The 19,002-nt window shown below is 37.6% G+C and overlaps 1 protein-coding gene across 4 annotated transcripts in view; it reads left to right on the forward strand.

Moving 5' to 3' along the window:
- The window catches only part of LOC127430411 (rho GTPase-activating protein 26-like), a 180,252-nt gene that overhangs the window by 149,503 nt on the left and 11,747 nt on the right, over nt 1-19,002 (forward strand). For 2 of the 4 annotated variants that reach the window (XM_051680148.1, XM_051680146.1), the window contains exons 20-21: nt 90-246; nt 17,536-17,571. In XM_051680148.1, coding sequence (XP_051536108.1) covers nt 90-246; nt 17,536-17,571 — 193 coding nt within the window. The remainder of the gene's footprint in view (nt 1-89; nt 247-17,535; nt 17,572-19,002) is intronic. The other 2 variants (XM_051680147.1, XM_051680149.1) reach the window with 2 other exon arrangements.

The following is a 19,002-nucleotide window of genomic DNA, read 5'->3' on the forward strand; positions in this document are numbered from 1 at the left end:
TAAAAATGAACACTGTGGAGGCTTGAGAATTTATGTTAGTGTATTCTATTAACTACATTAAAATATCAACTTATCTGCTTTTCGTTTAGCAGTGGAGAAGAGGAACAGTGTGGTTGTAAACTCCAGTGCAGATCTGCCGTCAGTCAACTGTAACAGCACACACAACAGGACTCAACTCAACAGCCTGTCCACTGCAGACGGAGATCACGATGGGCTTCTACCCAGACAGAGTTGGCCTAATTCACTGTAGGTGCCCCACTTCATTTTTGCTCTACACTTTTTTCCCCCGAAGTCAATTATAATTTTAATGTTTCTTCCACCAAAAACAGCCATAGTTTCTTTTTACGTGACCATTTTCTATCTCTAACTGGCACTTTGAATTAAACAGGTGGCTACTGTGCCTTTAAGACATCTATTTGTAAATAACCTCTGTTATGATTGGCCAACCTCTTTGCATGTGAAATGAGTCTCAATGCCATTGTCATTTTGCAGAATAGGTGTTAAATGCAAATGCGGGCAGTCATATGCTAATGTACTCATCATTCTGATGTAAATTTTGTGACAATTTCTTGTTTTTGTCGATGATTGTTTTCTGAATGCTGGGACAGAAACATGTCATGCAAGTACGAATGTGCTGATTTGAAAGACTGGCCAATGCATTGCAAGGGTGTAGCCCCAATGTAAATACTTATTGTGTTTTCAAAGTGCCTGTGGCGGTAATCAAACTGGCCATAACAAACCCCAGTTCTCAAGGAGGCGATAGAGTTACATTCAAATGGCTGTACCTCTGGGGTCTGAGGGTGTTTTGGGCCCTGGAGAAGTTTTGACATACCTTGACATTTGTGCTTTTTTCAGTTGCTTAAAAACATATTAATGGCTAAAGTTTGATAACACTGTATTCAGCACAAACTGGGCTACAATAATATGTGAGCAACATGTATGTGCATGTTTGTATTTTTGAGAAAATAACGTTTATGCGTGGTTTTTGAAAAAAACAAAAATTTTAAGTCACTGAAATAAGGCCATATAACACATACTAAACATTTGTTCACAAGACTTTTGAGAACTGGATCTTGTAGCCTAGAGTTTTTGCTACAAAATGATGTGAAAACCATCCTGATCACTCATTCATACAAAACAATATAGTCATTTAACTTTTGTAAGACACTTTTAGTGTTAGAAAGGCCATATGCGAGGAGGTGTGGATGATCATGTGATTCACACCTGAGGAGACGAAGACCCCTCCCCTGAGAGAGAATGAATGTGAGGAGACTTAATGATTGAATGTATTGTTTGTAGCTTATTTACAATATCAAGTTTAAGTTAAAAGAAGTAATCTGACTATACATTTTCTTTACATAAAGACTTAAAAACTTTAGACCTACACTACTGTTTAAAAGTTTTAGATCATTAAAATTTTTAAAATGTTTTTAAAAGAAGTCTCTTCTGCTCACCAAGGCTGCATTTATTTGATCCAAAATACAGCAAAAACATTGATATTGTGAAATTTTTACAATTTAAAATAACTTTTCTATTTGAATATATTGTAAAATGCCATTTATTCCTGTGATCAAAGCTGTATTTTCAGCATCATTACTGCAGTCTTCAGTGTCACATGATCCTTCAGAAATCATTCTAATATGCTGATTGTCTAATATGGGCATATTTACAGCACATTTGACACATTTACACCTGAACAGATATTTGCAAGCACAAGCTTTGTTGATGATAATGAGGCAGCATAAACACTAGTTAAAATATAATCTAAACATTCATATTATTTTTATATCATACAGCATACAATTTAAATACCTGCTTTAGCCGAAACAACATTTAAATGTAACTAAATTGCCTATTAGGACATATTTTAAATTTCAATATTCTGGAAATAGTCCAACTAGTAAAATATGTACATGTTTATATAAAATGGCATGTCAACTAATGTAAGTAAAGATTTACTTATCCGAAATTGTATCCTTGGCTGGATCAAGTCGCTCTTCATACGTTCATCGTCGGATTTCCCCTCTTCTTCTGAGGAAAATGTGAACTCTTCCTCCCTTCCTCATCTTCCAAACGCGCAGGAAAGTGAATGAACCTGGTGATGAACTTGATGTTTTTAAGGCAGTGTTGGGGGGCGTTTACCATTTGCATTTATCGCCTCGGCACATTACCGTATGAATAGCGCCCTCTGCACGTGGGTGGGATCAAATTAGCGATAATGAGCTGAGCCAGGAGAAACTGTACATCGCTTTGTTTCATACAGATTACATTGCAGGAGAATATTTATTTTAAATTTTAATTGTTTTATTTAAAAGTAGACATTTAAAGCTTTCTTTAGACATGTTTCATGTTTGTGTGATAAATATTTGCGGAGTTCAGTTAATTTTTGTGACGTGTTTCAGAAAGATGCTCGCGGAGACAGAGACGGCTGAAAGCGCACCCAGTTTATTTTCTTTATTTTACAAAAGCACAAGGTTTTGTTGTTATTGTGAGTGTACACAAATAAAAGTAGACCCTTTATAGTCTCTAATGATGTCTTACACTTATCTGTATGCCCAAAAATTTAGTATTTTAAGTTGTTTCCGCTGTTATGAGGAAAAAATCCAGCATGACGCACCACTGTGTCCGTCGATCCCAGAGGGTTAAACCATATGTGTTATTTTCTTCAGGTAGCTAGCTATAAACATGGCTAACTTTCAATAATTTGCTCAGCAGTATTATCTTTAAACTGTTGCTCCACCTTGGCAAAAGTTGGTCTTAAAGGGGTCATGCCATGCCTTTTTTCTTTTTATTATTTCAATATGTTCCTTGTTCACTTATTATATTAGTAAATTTTTTGCCAAAAAAAAAAAAAAAGTCATATATTTGTAAAAAATGATAATTTTCTACCCTCATTCTGACCCTCTGTCAGAAACGCTCAGTTTTGGTGCTGCTTCTCCTTAAATACTTGACAGTATACGCCCACTGTTATGATTGGCTCTCTGCTCTTTACTGACTGAGCAGTTCTCCCCTGCAGCATTGCTGAAAATGCACTTGTTTGCAGTTCGGCATTCGTTGTCAAAAATGGTTTTGTGTTGTGAATGTTCTTAGATAAAGAGGTAATGGGATCAGGGCACATTGCAGGCTGGATCAAACCTGCATCATGGCCCACTATCTGTGGCCTATTTTAGGCCATTTTAGTTGGGGGCATATTTGGAGCATTTTCATACTGAGCAGATGTTTTCTTCAATCTTCTGTGACACGGTCAAACATGAATAATGGCCACCTCATCCCCATGTTTTCAAGAACTTGAATTCAATGAATCTCACTCATTGCTTTGCCTTTTTTGGAAATCCATTAACAAGATGAATGCAGACAATATTCTCAGAGAAGGTTCTCTGACTATGCTGAGGTCAGTTTAAATTGTTTTCCAATTTGTATGATATTAGTGGTGTTTGCTAAGGCAACCTTGTTGGGTAACTTGTTCTGCATCATTTGTGCTATGGATGTGATTCATAGAGTACATCAAATTGTGTGGCTTGTTGAGGAGAGCTGTACTATTGTGTTTCTGGTTATAGCAGAAAATCTGACTAATGATTTTCACCTGGTGAATGATAAAAGCAAAAACAACCAAACAAAAAAAAAAAAAAAACATATTTGCAAGGAGGAACCCGAGTCATATCTAGGGGCCACAATATCTTGGAGACTTTGGGGTGGGCTCTTTGACTTGCAGTGAGTTTTGTATGGGTGAGCACTACTCATAATTTCTTCAGAAATGTTAAATATCTAGTTAATAAACTTTTTTTTATTTTATTTTTTTATTTTTTAAACATAATGGTAAAATGTGGAATCATGAACCGGTGGATAGCTTTGGCTATTCTGGTTTTTATTTGTTGGAATATGTATTTGGAATGGAGTAATTATTTATTTCCATGTTTGCTTTAAAGAAGACAGCATTTTTATTACTGATAGGACATCTTGGAAAATTTTACACTCTTGCTGTTAGTTTTCAATGTAAGCAACATGCTGCCAGGTCAAAAGGGCAGACCGTTGCATCAGACTAGATATGATCTGTGTTTCATTTCAGTGCATTACATCAGTTATTGTCTTGGTTGGCTTTGGGGTTTAATATGTGAACGGAAATTATGAAAACCAACACATCCCTCAGATTCTCTCAATTTCCTGCCAACATATGTACAGTTGAGAGGCATGACTTCTGAGGTCTGCTTTTAACCGGTGTGCCCCATGGCTCAGTACTCGGCCCTCTCTCACTCTCAACCTACCGTTACAAGATAACATTCTGTTGTTTCATGGCATAAGAAAAGTGTGCCATGTGAAACGGAGGAATAATTCCTGTGAAATAAACATGCTTGTGCTTGCGTTTAGGCTAAGTGATTCCCAACCTGGGAGTACTTTAAATGAATAGCTGGGGTTTAATACAAGAATTTTAATTTAGATAGAATTTGTGCCATAATGTTGATTTAAAAAACAAACAAAATCAAAGTTATGGTGAGGCACTTACAATGGAAGTGAATGGGGCCAATCTTTGGAGGGTTTAAAGGCAGAAATGTGATGCTTATAATTTTATAAAAGAACTTACACTGGTGGCCAAAAGTTTGGAATAATGTACAGATTTTGCTTTTATGGAAAGAAATTGGTACTTGTATTCACCAAAGTGGCATTCAGCTGATCACAATGTATAGTCAGGACATTAATAACATGAAAAATTATTACCAAAAAAAAAAAAAAATACTTCAGAGTTCTCATCAAAAAGTCCTCCAATGACATCTTTGCAGATCCTTGGCATTCTAGCTGTCAGTTTGTCCAGATACTCGGGCTTCCTGCAGCATTTGCCATAGATGTGGCTGTCTTGTTGGGCACTTCTCACACACCGTACAGTCTAGCTGATCTCACAAAAGCTCAATGGGGTTAAGATCCATAACACTCTTTTCCAATTATCTGTTGTCCAATGTCTGTGTTTCTTTGCCCACTCTTCTGTTTCAAAAGTGGCTTTTTCTTTGCAATTCCTCCCATAAGACCTGCACCCCTGAGTCTTCTCTTTACTGTTGTACATGAAACTGGTGTTGAGTGGGTAGAATTCAATAAAGCTGTCAGCTGAGGATATTTGAGGCGTCTATTTCTCAAACTAGAGACTCTGATGTACTTATCCTCTTGTTTAGTTGTACATCTGGCCTTCCACATCTCTTTCTGTCCTTGTTAGAGCCAGTTGTCCTTTGTCTTTGAAGACTATAGTGTACACCTTTGTATGAAATCTAGAGCCTGACCGATATGGGATTTTTGAGACATACCGATTTTAGAGAGGGAAAATTCACTGATTCCTGATATAGCCAATTTTTGAGCTGGAATGAAAACAGACCTTTTCTATGTGGATTTTTCACCGATTTTGCACCGATATGACTATGCAAAGGTACTCAGAAGGCTGCTTTCTTAAATATTTTTATCAAAGAACATTTGACATTATTATTATACATTGTCAACAAATTCTAGAAATGAACACTGAGAAAATAAAGAATAAATTAAAATACAATAAATAGCTAAATAAACATCAGTACTGTTAGTATAAGTCTATTGCTGACCATTTAAATAAAGAATAAATAAAATAAAATAAAAATCAGTACTTTGTTTAGTATGTCAAATTGCTGAACATTTAAATAAAGAATAAAAATACAATAAATAGCTAAATAAAAATCAGTACTGTATGTTTAGTATCAGTCAAATGCTGACCATTTAAAATAAAGAATAAATAAAAATAAAATAAATAGCTTAATTAACATCAGTACTGTTTAGTATCAGTCAATGGCTGACCTTTAAAATAAAGAATAAATAAAAATAAAATAAATAGCTAAATAAACATCAGTAGTACTGTTTAGTATCAGTCAGTTGCTGACCATTTAAATAAAGAATAAAATAAATAGCTAAATAAACATCAGGGGCCGGTTGCACCAGCTATACGTACGTTACAACTTAGCCTAGTTGTGGCATAAATGGGCACTAAGTCACAATTTACATTCTACTAAATATTTGAGCGTTGCACCATTAAATTGATGTAGGACGTAACCCTACGTATAAACTAAATATTTACGGCAGCCTCCGACCAGGAGTAACGGATGGAATAAAAAAAGCAGACTCATTTAATGACATCAATGAGCTCATGTTTTGGTTGACAGGCTTCAATCCTTTCGACATATATGATGATGTTGGCATTTACACTCATTTACATTTACGAGAATGTTTTTTTTTCCTTACTTTTAAGTGGGTCTTCAGCATGAATGCGTTCTAACGGTGCCATTTTTATGTGCTTCGCAAATAAAGATAACAGTATACTTTTTAGGTCTATGTGTGTGATTGACACTTGTAGCGAAACGTGTGTGTGTGTGTGTGTGTGTGTGTGTGTGTATATATATATATATATATATATATATATATATATATATATATATAAATATATAAAATATATATGTATATGTGTGTGTGTGTGTGTGTGTGTGATTTTATATATATATATATATATATATATATATATATATATATATATATATATCACACACACACACACACTACCGGTCAAAAGTTTTGAAAATGTTTCTCATGATCTTAAAATCTTTTGATCTGAAGGCGTATGCTTAAATGTGTGAAATTAGTTTTGTAGACAAAAATATAATTGTGCTACCATATTAATTTATTTCATTATAAAACTAAAATGTAATTAAAAAAATTTTTTTTTGAAATTGATGACTTGGACCAAATAATAAAGAAAAGCAGCCAATAAGTGCCCAACATAGATGGGAACTCCTTCAATACTGTTTAAAAAGCATCCCAGGGTGATACCTCAAGAAGTTGGCTGAGAAAATGTCAAGAGTACATGTCTGCAAATTCTAGGCAAAGGGTGAGTACTTTGAAGATGCTAAAATATAACACAGTTTTGATTTGTTTTGGATTTTGTTTAGTCACAACATAATTCCCATAGTTCCATTTATGTTATTCCATAGTTTTGATGACTTTATTATTATTCTAAAATGTGAAAACAATTATAATAATGAGTAAGTGTTTCAAAACTTTTGACCGGGTGTGTGTGTGTGTGTGTGTGTGTGTGTGTGTGTATATATATATATATATATATATATATATATATATATATATATATATATATATATATAATATATGGTATATGTGTGTACAGTATGTGTGTTTACTGTGTGTCTTTATACTGTACAAATATACAGTTATGCTCAAAAGTTTGCATACCCTTGGAAAATTGGTAGTATATGTATCATTTCTAAAGAAAACATGAATGAGCAGGCAAAACACATTTATTTATTTCTTATGGGATTCATATTCAACTGTAGGTTATAACAGAATGGCACAATCATAAAACAAAACATGGTAACAATGGAAAAAAATGAAATGACCCCTGTTCAAAAGTCTGCATACCCTTAGTTCTTAAAACTGTGTAGACAGCGTGCAGTCTTTTGTAATAGTTGTCTATGAGGCCACAAATTCTTGCAGGTGGTATAGCTGCCCATTCGTCTTGGCAAAATGCCTCCAGGTCATGCAAAGTCTTTGGTCGTCTTGCATGAACCGCACGTTTGAGATCTCCCCAGAGTGGCTTGATGATATTAAGGTCAGGAGACTGTGATGGCCACTCCAGAACCTTCACCTTTTTTTTGCTGTAACCACTGGGGGGTCAACTTGGCCTTGTGCTTAGGGTCATTGTCGTGCTGGAAAGTCTGTGCTTTTAGAGCTCACACACCCCCAAAACATCAGTGAGCCACCACCATGCTTCATAGTGGGGATGGTATTCTTTTCACTATAGGCCTTGTTGACCCCTCTCCAAACATAGCGCTTATGGTTGTGACCATAAAGCTCTATTTTGGTCTCGTCACTCCAAATTACAGTGTGCCAGAAGCTGTGAGGCATGTCAAGGTGTTGTCGGGCATATTGTAACCGGGCTTGTTTGTGGCATTGGTGCAGTAAAGGCATCTTTCTGGCAACTTGACCATGCAGCTAATTTTTGTTTAAGTATCGTCGTATTGTGCTCCTTGAAACAACCACACCGTCTTTTTCCAGAGCAGCCTGTGTTTCTCCTGAGGTTACCTGTGGGTTTTTCTTTGTATCCAGAACAATTCTGGCAGTTGTGGATGAAATCTTTCTTGGTCTACCTGACCTTGGCTTGGTATCAAGAGATCCCCGGATTTTCCACTTCTTAATAAGTGATTGAACAGTACTGACTGGCATTTTCAAGGCTTTGGAAATCTTTTTATATCCTTTTCCATTTATAAAGGATATACAATCAGCATTGGTGCCCCCCAGGGATGTGTGCTCTCCCCACTACTCTTCTCCCTCTTCACCAGTGACTGTATCGCCAAGGACCCCTCTGTCAAGCTCCTGAAGTTTGCAGACGACACCACTGTCATCGGCCTCATCCGAGATAATGATGTGTCTGCATACAGAAGGGAGGTTGAACAGCTGGTTGTCTGGTGCAGTCAAAACAACCTTGAGCTGAACACGCTCAGAACGGTGGAGATGATTGTGGACTTTAGGAGGAACACCCCAATACTGACCCCCCTCACCATTCTAAACAGCACTGTGGCAGCAGTGGAGTCATTCAGGTTCCTGGGCACTACCATCTCACAGGACCTGAAGTGGGAGACACATTGACTCCATTGTGAAAAAGGCCCAGCAGAGGTTGTACTTCCTTCGCCAGCTGAGGAAGTTCAACCTGCCACAGGCGCTGCTGATACAGTTCTACTCAGCAGACACTGAGTCTGTCCTCTGCACTTCAATAACTGCCTGGTTTGGTTCAGCTATGAAATCAGACATCAGAAGACTACAAAGGACAGTTCGGACTGCTGAGAGGATTATTGGTTGCCCCCTGTCCCCCCTTCAAGAACTATACACTTCCAGAGTAAGGAAAAAGGCTGGAAAAATCACTCTGGACCCCACTCACCCTGCCCATTACATTTTTGAACTTTTGCCTTCTGGCCGACGCTTCAGAGCTCTGAGCACCAGAACTGTCAGGCACAGGAACAGTTTTTTCCCTCAGGCTATCCATCTCATGAACAGTTAAATTGCCCCATTGAGCAATAACTATGTGCAGTACACAGTTTAGTCTTTTTTATATTTATCCAACACATCCAACCTCTTCTGCCATTTCGTTCCTCTGGGGAAAAAACAAACAAAAAAACAAAACAAAATTGCACTGTACATAACATTTGTATTTTGCACTGTACATAACAGATAACAGATTTGTATTAGATTTATGATAGACTACATATGTGTATGTGTGTATGTATGCGTATGTATGTACGTATCTGTATAATTATTTTTTATTTTTTATTATTATCTATGTCTTGCTGCTGTTTTTATATTGTTTTTGTATTGTTGTACACTGGAAGCTCCTGTCACCAAGACAAATTCCTTGTATGTTTAAGCATACTTGGCAATAAAGCTGATTCTGATTCTTAGGTTGAAGTCATTAAAACCAATTTTTTAACCACTCCACAGATTTAATATTAGCAAACTATAGTTTTGGCAAGTCGTTTAGGACATCTACTTTGTGCATGACACAAGTAATTTTTCCAACAATTGTTTACAGACAGATTGTTTCACTTTTAATTGACTATATCACAATTCCAGTGGGTCAGAAGTTTACATACACTAAGTTAACTGTGGCTTTAAGCAGCTTGGAAAATTCCTGAAAATGATGTCAAGCCTTTAGACAGTTAGCCAATTAGTTTCCGATAGGAAGTGTACTGAATTGGAGTTGTACCTGTGGATGTATTTTAAGGCCTACCTTCAAACTCAGTGCCTCTTTGCTTGACATAATGGGAAAATCAAAAGAAATCAGCCAAGACCTCAGAAACAAAACTCTGGACCTCCACAAGTTTGGTTCATCCTTGGGTGCAATTTCCAAACGCCTGAAAGTACCACGTTCATCTGTACAAACAATAGCCATCACACTGCTCAGGAAGGAGATGCATTCTGTCTCCTAGAGATCAATTCCAGAACAACAGCAAAGGACCTTGTGAAGATGCTGGAGGAAACAGGTAGACAAGTATCTATATCCACAGTAAATCGAGTCCTATATCGACATAACCTGAGAGGCTGCGCAGCAAGAAAGAAGCCACTGCTCCAAAATCGCCATAAAAAGCCAGACTACAGTTTGTAAGTGCACATGGGGACAAAGATCTTACTTTTTGGAGAAATGTCCTCTGGTGTCCTAATGAAACAAAAATTGAACTGTTTGGCCATAATGACCATTATGTTTGGAGTATAAAAGGGTGAGGCTTGCAAGCCGAAAAACACCATCCCAACCGTGAAGCATGGGGGTGGCAGCATCATGTTATGGGGGTGCTTTGCTGCAGGAGGGACTGGTGCACTTCACAAAATAGATGGCATCATGAGGAAGGAAAATGATGTGGATATATTGAAGCAACATCTCAAGACTTCAGCCAGGAAGTTAAAGCTCGGCCACAAATCGGTCTTCCAAATGGACAATGACCCCAAACATACCTCCAAATTTGTGGCAAAATGGCTTTAGGACAACAAAGTCAAGGTATTGGAGTGGCTATCATAAAGCCCTGACCTCAATCTGATAGAAAATTTGTGGGCAGAACTGAAAAAGTGTGTGTGAGCAAGGAGGCCTACAAACCTGACTCAGTTACACCAGTTCTGTCTGGAGGAATGGGCCAAAATTCCAGCAACTTATTGTGAGAAGCTTGTGGAAGGCTATCCAAAACATTTGACCCAAGTTAAAAAACTTTAAAGGCAATCCTACCAAATACTAACAAAGTGTATGTAAACTTCTGACCCACTGGGAATGTGATGAAAGAAATAAAAGCTGAAATAAATAATTCTCTCTATTTTAAAAATGTGAAATGTCAGAATAATACTAAAGTAGTGATCCTAACTGACCTAAGACAGGGAATGTTTTTATGTATTTGGCTAAGGTGTATGTAAACTTCTGACTTCAGCTGTGTGTATATAGATTTCAACATTATATTTCTCAAACTGATTGTTAGTGAGGACACTAATTGGTGAGGATGTTTTTCACTTGCAGTATCAATTGTTTGTAGTTTAAAACACAATCATTGTAATAATCTCCAATTTAATATTCAATGCTAATTGATATCCATTATTATAAGAGTTTAAAAGGCCACTGTGATGGAAATGTGGGGATATCTAAGACAAAAACAATTGAGAAATACTGCTCTAAGAAGAGAGGGGAAAAATTTAATCCTTTTTGACTCTGGCCTTTAAACATTGTCATGGAATACTGTCATAGAAATATTTCTCTCTCTTCCTCATCGTACACAAAGCCATTAATCAACCTCGAGGGCAAGCCGAGACACGCTCTCTCTCTCTCTCTCTCTCTCTCTCTCTCTCTCTCTCTCTCTCTCTCGATCAACAACATTTTTGCAAGCCATGCAAATAGCAAAGCCAAAGCTACGAAGTTGAACAGGGTCAAGCAACCAAACTCCAGGATTTTCCAGGATCAAAGGTTGCACAGAAGCTAAATGTACACATGTTCGCAATTAGAAGCAAATGGAAATCGAGTATCAGATGTGAATGTATAATTAATAGGCATGTATAATTTAGATATTATTGAACTAATGTGAATATTTCTCTTAAGGCGTTTCATAATTTTCATCATTGCTTTTTTATAAAGACATGTTTAATGAAAACATAATAAATCGTAATTTTATCGCAACAGTTAAACATACATATATATAAAATTACGTATATAATTATTTATACTCCCTCGCATAGTTCCAAACCCTTTCTCTTTTCTGTCGTTTACAAAGGGGGGATTTTTTTAAGAATATCCTGGCCATTCTTTTTCATATAATACAACTTAAAATGGACTGACTTAAAAATTACAATGAATAAATAAATAAACCTCATAAATGTGGTCCATACTTGGGCGCTGTATTTGAAGTCTTCAGAAGCCGCAACATTTAAGATGTTATTCACTTATTATCTAATCATACATTAATTTTCAACAGTATAATTAATATACAGTTAAATAACAAAAACAGAATATTACTATGTTTCACGACACTTACTGTCCTTAAATACAGTTGATTAACTGCATTTTACAATGCCAGAATGAAGGTCTATAACTAACTTCAGTTTATTGGAGTAAAATTCAACACATTCTAATAACTGCAGTTTAACGCAAAGACATTGAGTAAACTGAGAGTGTGCAGATATATAACTGAGATTATAGATATACAAACATATTATGACAATAGTAATTAGAGCATCTAAATGATTGTCATGGATTTAGCAGAAAATCCTGTTTTCCATCCCAATATCATTAGCCGCTTTTCCACCATCGGGCCAAACAGTTCTCATCGCAAAACCGTTCTGTGCCGATCTGGGCCAGCTGGCACGGTTAAGGTTTCTTTTTCCACTGTTGTACGTAACAGATCCATCTTTTGGCTATACCGTGAGAGGTAAACATTGGAGCAAGTGCGGCATGCTATGGAGGCTGATCGCATATTCCAGTTTTTGTCCAGTGGTTTAATCCTTGTCTTCAGAAGTGATATGATATGTATGGGTGAGAAACAGATCAATATTTAAGTATTTCTTTTATTATAAATTCTCCTCCCTGCACAGTCAATCTCTGTCATGTGTATTGTGTGTGCCAGTGCTAATATACTCATCTCCAAAAATCTCCCAGGACCAGCAGTCTGTTAATAAATGGTGATAGATAGACTGTCTGAGTGAACGTCTATCAATTGAATTACTCTGCCAGGACAGACACTCTCATGGCTTAGAAAACGTGAGCAGTGCCTTCCTAAAGATAACAGAGACAGAGTACAAAGAGCATACAATAATTGTACAAGTGTATGCAATCATCTAACCTGATATAGAAGTCACAAAGAAATATATAAAACATATAAAACTTATAAACATTAAAAGTGTGTGTGTGTGTGTGTGTGTGTGTGTGTGTGTATATATATATATATATATATATATATATATAACTCAGCAAAGAAAGAAACATCCTCTTACTTTCAACTGCTTTAATTTTCAGCAAACTTAACATGTGTAAGTATTTGTATGAACATAAAAAGATTCAAGAGCTAAGACATAAACTGAACAAGTTTCACAGACATGTGACTAACAGAAATTGAATAATGTGTCCCTGAACAAAATGGGGGTCAAAATCAAAAGTAACAGTCAGTATCTGGTGTGGCCACCAGCTGCATTAATTACTGCAGTGCATCTCCTCATCATGGACTGCACCAGATTTGCCAGTTCTTGCTGTGAGATGTTACCCCACATTTCCAAGGCACTTGCAAGTTCCCGGACATTTCTGGGGGAATGGCCCTAGCCCTCACCCTCCGATCCAACAGGTCCCAGACGTGCTCAATGGAATTGAGATCCGAGCTCATCGCTGGCCATGGCAGAACACTGACATTCCTGTCTTGCAGGATTACGCACAGAACGAGCAGTATGGCTGGTGGCATTGCCATGCTGGAGGGTCATGTCAGCATGAGGGAAGAGGACGTCTTCCCTGTAACACACAGCGTTGAGATTGCCTGCAATGACAACAAACACAGTGCGATGATGCTGTGACACACCGCCCCAGACCATGACGGACCCTCCACCTCCAAATCGATCCTGCTCCAGAGTACAGGCCTCGGTGTAATGCTCATTCCTTCGACGATAAACGCGAGTCCGACCATCACCCCTGGTGAGACAAAACCGTGACTCGTCAGTGAAGAACACTTTTTGCCAGTCCTGTCTGGTCCAGCGAAGGTGGGTTTGTGCCCATAGGCGAAGTTGTTGCCAGTGATGTCTGGTAAGGACCTGCCTTACATCAGGCCTACAAGCCCTCAGTCCAGCCTCTCTCAGCCTATTGCGGACAGTATGAGCACTGATGGAGGGATTGTGCGTTCCTGGTGTAACTCGGGCAGTTGTTGTTGCCATCTTGTACCTGTCCCGCAGGTGTGATATTCGGATGTACCGATCCTGTGCAGGTGTTGTTACACATGGTCTGCCACTGTGAGGATGGTCAACTATCCTTCCTGTCTCCCTGTAGCGCTGTCTTAGGCGTCTCACAGTACAGACATTTAAATGTATTTCCCTGGCCACACCTGCAGTCCGCATGCTTCCATGCAGCATGCCTAAGGCACATTCACACAGATGAGCAGGGACCCTGGGCATCTTTCTTTTGGTGTTTTTCAGAGTCAGTAGAAAGGTCTCCATAGTGTCCAAAGTTTTTATAACTGTGACCTTAATTGCCTACCGTCTGTAAGCTGTTAGTGTCTTAACGACTGTTCCACAGGTGCATGTTCATTAATTGTTTATGGTTCATTGAACAAGCATGGAAAGCATTGTTTAAACCCTTTACAATAAAGATCTGTAAAGTTATTTGGATTTTTACAAAATTATCTTTAAAATACAGTGTCCTGAAAAAGGGACGTTTCTGTTTTTTGCTGAGTTATATATTTATATATATATATATAAATATATATAAATATATACACATACATACATACACATACACTCACCAGCCACTTTATTAGGTACACCTGTACATCTAATTATTCATGTGATTATCTAATCAGCCAATCATGTGGCAGCAGTGTAATGTATAAAATCATGCAGATATGGGTCAGGAGCTTCAGTTAATGTTCACATCAACCATCAGAATGGGGGAAAAATTTGATCTCAGTGATTTCGACCGTGGCATGAGTGTTGGTGCCAGACGGGCTGATTTGAGTTTTTCTGTAACTGCTGATCTCCTGGGATTTTCATGCACAACAGTCTCTAGAATTTACTCGGAATGATGCCAAAAACTAAAAACATCCAGTGAGCGGTGGTTCTACGGATGGAAACAGCTTGTTAATGACAGAGGTCAGCAGGAGAATGACCAGACTGGTCCAAGCTGACAGGAAGGTGACAATAACCCAAATAAACACGCGTTACAAAAGCATTTCTGAACATACAACACGTTGAACATTGATTCGGATGGGCTACAGCAGCAGAAGACCCCTCTGGGTACCACTACTGTCAGCTAAGAACAGGAAACTGAGGCTGCAGTTGGCACAGGCTCACCAAAACTCAACACTAGACGATTGGAAAAGCCAGATTCGCCTGGTCAGACAAATCTGGATTTCTGCTGAGGTACACTGGTGGTAGGCCCACTGCAACCTCAGTTGTCTATTCTTGGCTGACAGAAGTGGAACCCGACGTGGTCTTCTGCTGTTGTAGCCCGTCCGCTAAGGTTATACATTCTGAGATTGAGTGATTCTGAGTGATTATCTGAGTTACTGTAGCCTTTCAGTCAGCTCGAACCAGTCTGGCCATTCTCTGTTGACTTCTCTGATCAACAAGCCGTTCTCTTTACACTCTAAATCAGCAGTTACAGAAATATTCAAACCAGCCCGTCAGGCATCAACAATCATGCCATGGTCGAAATCACTGAGATCACATATTTTCCCCATTCTGATGATTGATGTGAACATTAACTGAAGCTCCTGACACACATCTGCATGATTTTATACATTACACTGCTGCCACACGATTGGCATGAATAAGTAAATGTACAGGTGTACCTAATAAAGTGGCTGGTGAGTGTACAGATATACAGATATACAGAATGTGTTATATTTTAGCATCTTCAAAATGGCCACACTTTGCCTAGAATTTGCAGACATGTACTCTTGACATTTTCTCAACCAACTTCTTGAGGTATCACCATGGGATGCTTTTTAAACAGTTTTGAAGGAGTTCTCATCTATGTTGGGCGCTTATTAGCTGCTTTTCTGTATTATTTGGTCCAAGTCATCAATTTAAATTATTATTATTATTTTTTTAAATACAATTTTAGTTTTATAATGAAATACATTAATATGGTAGCACAATTATATTTTTGTCTACAAAACTGATATCAAACATTTAAGCATGCTCCTTCAGATCAAAAGATTTTTAAGATCAAGAGAAACATTTCAGTCAAGTGACCCCAAACTTTTGAACGGTAGTGTATATAATGTATCACATTAATGCAGTATATCATATTACAAATATATGTAATATAAATATGTATATATGTAGTAAAAAATACTATACAAGTAAATACTGTACATTTCACACCATATAGATTGTACTATATATATATATTATTAATTGTATGACTATATATTAGGCCTATTAATATTTACAATTATTATAAGTATATAGTAATATATATATTTAAAATTATATATAATTTTAGAAGTGTATGCAATCATCTAACCTGATATAGGAGTCACAGGGATAGTTATATGTAAGTTAATATAAAACTATAACTGTCTATAAAACTTATACACATTAAAAGAAAACGTGTCTACCACATATAAAAACATTATATATGTATAATATGTATTATATAAAGAGCATATATATATATATATCACATGTTCAAAATATTTAATATATTATATTTAAAAGGATTTGGTGTAGTTTAGTAAAATCCAGCAAAGTGACTAATTTCACAATATACCACGACCTCAGGTGCTTTATTTTTATTGTGTAGAAATAATTTTATGAAAGCAATATTTAGGACACACTTTTTGTAAAAAAAGAAGACAAAAAGAAAAAAAAAAGGGAAACAAATAAGCAAATAATGGTTTCCCTGTTTAAGCTACTAATGCTTCATTTTCTTTCCTGTAAAGAGTGAATTCTTAATTTATTTTTCTCACAATAAACTATCCTGAAATAAATACAAAATGGGACTTTGTGCTAAATACAACAGCACAATACATTTTGGCTGAGCCTGAGTGACTCCTGCTACATTTAGCTGCTAAATGTATATGGACATTTACATTATTTTAACTTACCACATGAGGTCATACTGTTTCCATGACAACCTCACTATTTCTCCCAGTAGACGCTCATTGGTTTAGCAGCGAGTGTGTTTGTGTGTGTGACAGATGCTTGGGCACTAATTCCTGATCATGATAATGTGTCCACAAACTCCTATTCTATTCACTAGTGGATTCACACTGTTGGTTTGGACACACAAGAACATAGATGTGCTGAAATGGGTGGAAATCTAGAAATGCAGTTATGGTTACCGTTTCTTTTTTTATTATGAATAATAGCGAACTGGTTTCACAGTAGATAACATCAGTGATCTGCTTTTATGTATGTTATTTTGTCACAAAGCAGAGAATGAAGCACAAAGCTGATTATATTCTTATTCTTCTAGAAGAACCTGTTGCTTCCAATGCTGATTGAGGAAACAGATTGAACTGAAAGATATTGTATTCTCTTAAAAGACAAAAGGCAAACACTTGGTCTAACATACTATAGACCTTATTGTGCATGGATGGCATTTTTATTTAATTTTGTTGTGGTTGAAAACTAAAACATTTTCATTAAGTGTACCCTGACTAAAGTCTATTGTCAGCTCATAAAAAGTGCAATGACTCACAGCAAATGAAAAAAATGTGTAGCATTGTTCAATCTGTCCATAAAGATAAAGATCTGTCTGGAAAGAATGTTCATTTACCAGTTCTTGTTTCTTATCAATTTCAGTCAAAATCCGATGGTTCGCAGCAGTGTGTCGACAAGGTAAGCTTGTCCTTGTACTAGAACCAGTACTGAAGTTTTATTAGACAATTATGAGAAAAAAAAAGAGAAAAAAAAACAACACCCCTTGAAAAACCAGTTACTGAATTTGTAAGCACACACAGGCATTGAAAACCCCATCAAATTAAAAGTGAGCTCACCATTATGTTACGTTTACTGTGTTAACACAAATTATCACTAATCTTTTTTTCTTCAGGAGTTTGCATGTTTAACTCTTATATGAATAGTTCAAACAGAAATGAAAATTCTGTCATTATTTACTCACTCTCTTGTTGTTTCAAACCCGTATGACTTTCTGTCAGGTATAATGTCCAAGATGCTCTTATCCATATAATAAAAACATATATAGTGACCAGATACTGTCCAGAAAGAACAAAATGCATCATAAAGCACCATACACTCTACTGTAAGTATTCAATACCATCTGTAAGCTATATTCCAAGTTTTATGAAGTCATACAATGAATTTGTGTGAGAATCATTAATCACTAATAATTTTGAACAAAGTTTGGCATCAATAACGCCCAACAGCATTATTTCTTGCATATCTCATGACATATTGTTCCCTATCTGTCACTCACTCGACATTGTGACACTAGGGGTCACTCTTGGGAGCCAGAAACACATCTGGTCTTTGATAAAAGGCCAATGAAAATTGGCGAGTGGTATTTGCATACCACTGCCCTGGACATGCGGGTATAAAAGGAGCTGGTATGCAACCACTCATTCAGATTTTCTCTTCGGAGCCGAACGGTCTGCTCACTGAGCTGAATTCCCACGGCTGTTCATTCACCACTGCTGGATCTGACGGCACATTTCAGTGGCTTCTCCCCCCTCTGCACTGGTGCACTGCAGAGAATGCCCCTGGGCGCTTCGGCAGAAATAAAAGAGTATATTCTAAAAAAAGAGTATATTTCTCTAAAAGAGCGGCACACACGGAATGTCTTTTTAAAGACGCGTCTTTTTAAAGATGCCTTTCCGTTTGTGTGTCATTCCTGGTTGCGGTCATTATCTCTTGCCTTCTGACGGCCACGATCACTGTCTTTCATGTCTGGGCACTGCCCACACGGAGACAGCGTTCATGGATGGGTCATGTACTCATTGCGAGAACATGTCCATGTCAACGATGCGGTCGCGGCTTGCCTTCGTACGAAAGCAAGCCACGCCAGAGGCTCCCCGCCTCGGTCCTTCTACCCACGGGTATGAGGCCAGCGTGGCTAGCACTGGGGGCGATTTTGGGACCCCAATGGGACCACCTCCGCCAGGTATCCCCCCACGGACCTCCCATTCCCCAGCACGCTTGTCTGCCCCGATCGGGCTTCCGGATGAGACCGCCGGCTCGTCTCACGGCAAGTTTGACCTCTTATTCAGAGCCCGCGAAGGTGATGAGCTCTCGAGCACAGCATCGGAGAGC

The sequence above is a fragment of the Myxocyprinus asiaticus genome, chromosome 40 (assembly GCF_019703515.2).
Source record: "Myxocyprinus asiaticus isolate MX2 ecotype Aquarium Trade chromosome 40, UBuf_Myxa_2, whole genome shotgun sequence".
Taxonomy (NCBI): domain Eukaryota; kingdom Metazoa; phylum Chordata; class Actinopteri; order Cypriniformes; family Catostomidae; genus Myxocyprinus; species Myxocyprinus asiaticus.